The following is a 6,484-nucleotide window of genomic DNA, read 5'->3' as shown; positions in this document are numbered from 1 at the left end:
TTGTTTGTTTAGAACATTGTTAGAACACCTCTATAGTTACTCTGTGTTGTTTATTTTAGAACACCTTAGCCGTTACCTTTTTTGTTTATTTAGAACATAAGAATTATTCCTTGTTTCAAGAAATTGTTTGTCTTCATTTTCTTTTCACTGAGGAAGGAAGGCGGACGCCTTCCGAAACGTCTGTATAAAAATAAAGTATCCAGAAGTAAAGATTTATTCGTCTTCAATCATTACTTGAATAGACAGCCTGATTACACAACCTGACCCCCCAGGAACTTGGTCTACGTTGAACTTAATTCTAGGACGAACCCACCGCTTTCAAGTGCACAGGGTGACGTTTTTGCGGTGACCCAAGAGAATGTATGTTCACGTCTGGGTCTGTGGTTCCATTTGATGTTGACGTGGTAGGACATTAGTAACATGACGTCTGGCAGGTTCTACTGCGTATGATAAAAGTCATACTCCTAACAGTAATTGTATAGCACACATACTGGGGCAAATGTTAATGTCTACTACAAATATCTGCGGCAATGACGGGGCAGAAATGAGCGTATTCATAGCTACACAACCAACGTTTTGGTCAGCTTTTGACTACTCTTTTCGGGGAATATCGTTAAAGTGTTATGGTGGAGCCTGTCTGTGCTTTTTGATGTTCAGGAAGGTGATGAAATGTTGTAATAAATATGATAATTACCTTCAAACCTTAATGTCTGTCTACAGCGGGTGAACGCACAATGTTGTGATATTGTCATCTCATCTCTTCTCATCTATCCCTTGGTCTACCTTTTTGACTGTTGGGGTATCGCTGAAGATTATCTCCACCCTTCTCGGTTTCCTGTATTTTGTAGTATTTCACTTAGTGCCTGGCCATTCTCTAATATCATCCTCCCACTTTTCCGTGGTCTACCCATCATTCTTCTAGCCTCCATGGCAGGCTCCCTGGGACTTTGATGTGTCTGCCGGCCAGCAGCACAAGCGCCCCGATGCAAAAGAAAACTGCCAGCAAAAGTCTATTATGAGCTCCAAAAGACGAAAAAAATACCCAGAGAGCCTGCTATGGAGGCTAACATTCTTCCTCTCTATAAAGTGTACTGTATGATAGTTTGGGCCAGTTCCGATGACATGTCCAGTGTCACATGGCCGTACTACTTCAGTTTTCTTTTCTGTACTATGGTTTAACAGGACATATTCGTAGGGACGGATGTTTTGTTCTACTTTATTCCGTACTTCATCATTTGAGATGACGTCTCGGTATGTGATCTCCAGGATTCAGTTCTGAATCCATGTACATTTTGATTTAACTGTTAATAAAGCCAGGTGCACATAAGGGTCTTTGCAAAAACTCGGAGTACAAAGCCGTGCCAAGTCTTCCCTTAAATGCTTGGGAAAACGGACATTTTCATCACGTAGGCTGCTGACTGAAATCTTGTTGAAAGCAATTTCGGCCATCGGGACGTAAAGCCATGCGTCATAGGCGCGCCTTAAGTCGATTAGGTAACTTTACCCTGGATTCCATGGACTGTGTTCTGTGATGAACTTGATGTCTTTTGGAACAAATTGACGGGAAAGGGCAGAAGTGTCCATAGCATCCTGAGCATCACTGATGTCATTATAACCATACACTGTGGTGATTGGCTACACTTACTGCGTGTTTTTTTTTATTGGCATCTGTTTATTAGCCTGTTTAGACCCAACCAACACTATCACTAAAACAATCACTGACTATTACCACATGTATATATGACCCATATGTTTCTACAGTGTACGAGCAATTAGCTTTCGGGCACAAATGCACAAATAAATCTTCTTAATTAACTGAGGCCAATCATGATCAGCGCTTTGGGTTTGCAGATAACCTGACTGATCACACTGATACAGGTTGTCGTCCCTATGTGACTAAATTTAAAGAGAACGTCAGAATGGTGAAAGTTATCCGATCAATTTGGCACAAGAGTTATCATTTTCAAAATGTGCCACTCATTGAGAATGTTTTATTCTGTTTCTTCATTCAAATTTGTACTTTCTTTTAACATCTCCTTCCTGGATCCTGTACATGTCTCCCACAAGAACCTGTTTCTGACTCTACCCCTGTAATCATAAAACCATCTTTCGCTCAAAATCATTTCGCTAGACATGCTTATTCTAACAAGTCCCTAGGCTTTACAGATGAACCAAGCATGATTGACAGGAAATTAGTTTGCCCAGTCCTCACTGGGAATATTTTGTAGATAACGTCATTCGCTCTGGCTCACGAAGGTAGAGGTTGTTGGGGGGTGGGGGGGGGTGGATCTCTATTACTCGTGAGGATGGTGATCAGACTTTATCAACGAATAAGAGTTAGAAGTGTGTCAGATTTGTGGTTAACAGGAATATCCAAATGTGTACTTCGTTTTGTGTAAGAGTCGGGATGTGGTTATTGGAAAGGTAGGTGCATTTACATCTCTAATATCTTTTGTAAAGTCTATGTGTAGCGGGCAAGAATTGATTTTTGATTATTGGCTGCATAGTGAATTATGAATGTGGATGGAAATGTCTTGAATTCATTATGTTTGGACATTTTTGGAATGTCTTACTATGGCAATAATCAATATGACGTCTTAGATATAATAACTAAAATACGAAAATTCTATAACTGCGAAAACACGGACAAAAAGATAGGAACAAAAACATTGAAGAAGCAGAAATGTGAATGTTCTAAATCTGTAATTGGTTCGTAGCTATACGACCAATCAGTTTCGTCTGCCCACGTTTTGTTCAGTTTCATGTAAACTGATAGGCTCTTCCATAGACCCCATGGCCTAGAATGTCTGTCAGTTGTCACACAAGGGTGATGAGGTATACACTCTGACAAATATAAACTTTATTTCCTGTCACTCCTGTAACTCTGACCTTTACTTCTTGCCACGCAGCGGTGAGCGTGACGAGTACATGGAAGATACAGAATGACGAAACACATCGAAAACAGTACTTTCCGTTTCACGGAAATAATGACGTACATCGGTATCATGCTATGAGCCTCCAAGGATTGTTGTGATAGTAAGACATCTGGTAAAGACCACATTACCAGAATACAGTTAGTAGATAACAACATTTCAAGAATACATGTGTATCTATTTCATTTCTTGAGACATATCAGCATCCTTTCATGGCATGGTTTTATTGCCACATCTGTGTCATTCCTGTCCTTGGCGAATCCGCAGTATATACACCTATTTTGTACTTTGTGTGACGTTCTTCTGTGTAGTACTTTCATTTGCCACATGGTGTCGTCGTTGGAGGTTATAGAAGCTATTGGTAAATAATGATACACAAGTATTCTATGTCCCGCATCATAGATACAGCGGATGCCATTGCTTCTTTGCCTCGCGTGATTTCGCCATGCTGCCCCAGTGAGTCAAACTTTCACCTTGTGCGTAGAAGAACGGACCAACCACCAGGCGGCCTATGACCGCATCGGAGCGCAAAAAAGTCCTCTGCATGACAGTAATCACCAAACTGGTGTCATCTAAGTAGGAATATGGGACCACGAAGGAAAGAGACTGGTTGAAAACCGGTTTGGACGTATTCTCCACCACCTCTGTTCGTTTGCTCTTGACCTTGTCGCTTCCACACATCAAGGTCACCTTGGCATAGGTGTCTGTTACAAAAAAATGGAGGCAAGTAAATTAAATGTCTCTCTCTCTCTCTGTCTCTCTGATCATGAAAAGGGGATTACTGCAATTAAGTTTACAAATAGCCATGATCAGCATATTTGCAATAACTCGATGACAGAAAGAAATATAACAATAGACAGTGAAAAAAATCAACCTAGAGGATGATATGAATTGCAGTGTTACAAAGAGTTTTCGTCAACACTCTCATTTTTCAGCCCTCCGTTTGTATTAATAAGATCAAATGATCAAAATATAATCGTGATTATTTTTTTCCTTGCATGTCATCGTGTGTACTTTGTAGGAGAAAAACGTACCATTTGGTGATTGAATATATTCTTTTATTAAAAAAGATGCAGACTTGACCGACACTACCCCGACCCCAACTGCAATGCTTGAAAGTGGGGATCATTCAAATGGCAGGTTGCTCACCTATAGACGTCACTGACTTGTCGAATATTTTCAGGTGTCTGCACCGGTTGACGACCACAGACAGTCGGTCCAGGGAGGGAAGGTAGGCCAGAGACAGCAGCACTTCTCCAAGGTTAACAGTTATCTGAAAAGGAAAGCAAAAACAAAGTTATCGCCATTATTCGAAGGTGAAATCCATTTTTTTTTCAAATATACCTGTCCGCAAAATTTTGTTTACATCATATCTAAGACTATTTCCTGAATAGTCTTATAATTTTCAATGTGATTTGGTTACGGTAGATCACTGAATGAATTTTCATTTCAGATCATATGAATAAAATTTCTTCCATTCTCTTCAATGTTTTTGGTTCTATTTATTAGTCATTTACCTTGCTTCTTTTCGTGATGGGTGCTTTGACCGTGTTTCTTCCGGAGAGGTCCTGATCAGCCAATGGGAAGAGAGCATGGCCGATGACGTTATATTTATGAGTCCTGTTATAATCGTACACAGATATTCGCAGCACACACTTCAACAGGTCCTGCGCATGCTCCATGACCTTCTCCAACGGGAAGGCGAATTCATCCTCGAAGCAGGGATTGCACGTGTTTCGGATGACCTTTGACCTAAAATAGTGTTTTTCGTCCGGTAAGAGACAGATGAAGGCCACGGGGTCGTACAGTTTATCATCTCCTTTTCTCGGCAGGTCGCTGATTCTCTGTAAACGTAAAACGAGCCTGAAACAAAGTGTTGAAAAACCTTTAGAAATAAAGTTCTTACATAACAAAACGACGGAATTAACTATCAGAAGACTTTAGACTGTATTTGACATATTCCACGTAGACTGAGTGTCATGTGTTAAGTCGTCTTAATGAAATTTGAAAAAATATATATAACTAAGTTCTAAAGGTTTCATTGAACAAATTGTGGACTTGATTTACCTCGCTCTCGATAAAATTTACTTCAAATTTGATTCATATAACATCAAAGTGACCTCATCAGAGAACTAAAACGTCACAATGACATAAAAAGGAATTGAAGAGAAAAAAGTAAAAGACATATCAATGCTAGGTCTTTCATCTAAGACAGCCAAAAGACCAGGACACGTTACAGCCACCCATAATAAAGGAAGGAACGCCATAAGGTTTTGATCCACTTCTCATCGAGTCACGTGTTCTATCTACATGAAGTTACGTCATAGACAAATGCCGATGCAGTTCAGTCGAAATTTGGAAAGCTTGAATCCAATTTCCCTTTGTCTTGGATATTACGATTCAACCCCACTTCAGTTTAAAAAGAACGGCGCGTACCTTTCTGTGATGGCGTCATAGTGTATTTTGGACCAGACTGTGCCGAATATATCTTCCTTGGCTTCATCCGTGCTCCCCTGTCGAGTGTGAGTGATTTTTAGCTGGGACACCTTCTTGTCCTTCTCAATGGTCTCGTATAACGTTGGGTCCAGGGAACCTTGGGACAATAACGGTAAGATGTAATGTTTTGAGCATTTTAGGGTAGCGCTAGCTGAGTGTACGTTAAGTCTAGTAGTCAAGAACTGTTCGATGGCAGTACTTCAACAAAGCCTTCGCTCCTGTGGCGTTACCAAAAAATGAACGCTTCTAATTTGGATAAAACGGAGTCGAAGGGCAGAAGGCAGATTGAAATAGGCTAAACGTCAGGATTCTAGTTGAGTTATAGATGTCTAAACATCTATTTTGTGATGAAATGTACTTTTATGCTCCGTTTCGACATACCGCCACCATTATCTACATTCTACTTTGAACGATGGGTCTTCAATGATAATGTTCACTTCATATGTCAATAATGCCACCACGAGCAGGTTTTTGGCTGAGGGCATTCTTTTGCAAAGCTTTTTACACGTTTTTTCTAATAACCCACGCTTTTAGAGAAGAAAAGACGTCACAAACATCCATAAAGCACTAAGACCAACCCTGTAACTACTTGAAGATTTATTAACGCTAACATACCGAGAGGCTGTACCGTCACAGGCTTATGGCGTACTTCGGGCAACATCGGGTTTACTCGGAAAGGTTCGTACGTCGCGTTGTCAAGGGAGAGCCCGGACCCATTGCTCTCTATGGATATGGCGTCGACGTCATGATATTCTGTTTCTGTGGAAGGACACATATTGTAAGGGTTAACATGATAGAGGAGGATGTTTTACGACATAGTCATACAATCCATTGAAGAATCATGCTTTTCATCCACAAACACACATAGAAATGCTACAATAACATAACCTTCTTGGCGAAGGTAACAAAGCATTGTCAGCATTGTTGATGAAGGTTAGACATCCAGGTAATAAGATGCACCAAATAGCAGTTACTCATCAAGCAACTGGATATGATTTTTTTTGCTTAAGTAACTACTATAAGGATTATTGTAAGACCATTAAAATCAAATTCGC

The 6,484-nt window shown here is 40.3% G+C and overlaps 1 protein-coding gene across 1 annotated transcript in view; it reads right to left on the bottom strand.

The window, feature by feature from the left end:
- Positions 1-2,686: 2,686 nt before the first annotated feature.
- LOC118412692 (synaptotagmin-15-like) overlaps positions 2,687-6,484 on the bottom strand; it is a 9,451-nt gene continuing 5,653 nt past the window's right edge. The window contains exons 3-7 of the mRNA XM_035815708.1: positions 6,045-6,188; positions 5,370-5,526; positions 4,451-4,796; positions 4,083-4,206; positions 2,687-3,637 (exon numbers count right to left, since the gene is read on the bottom strand). Coding sequence (XP_035671601.1) covers positions 3,330-3,637; positions 4,083-4,206; positions 4,451-4,796; positions 5,370-5,526; positions 6,045-6,188 — 1,079 coding nt within the window. The 3' untranslated portion in view covers positions 2,687-3,329. The remainder of the gene's footprint in view (positions 3,638-4,082; positions 4,207-4,450; positions 4,797-5,369; positions 5,527-6,044; positions 6,189-6,484) is intronic.

Source organism: Branchiostoma floridae, chromosome 3, assembly GCF_000003815.2.
Source record: "Branchiostoma floridae strain S238N-H82 chromosome 3, Bfl_VNyyK, whole genome shotgun sequence".
Classification (NCBI taxonomy): domain Eukaryota; kingdom Metazoa; phylum Chordata; class Leptocardii; order Amphioxiformes; family Branchiostomatidae; genus Branchiostoma; species Branchiostoma floridae.
This window is presented reverse-complemented; position numbering and strand designations above follow the sequence as displayed.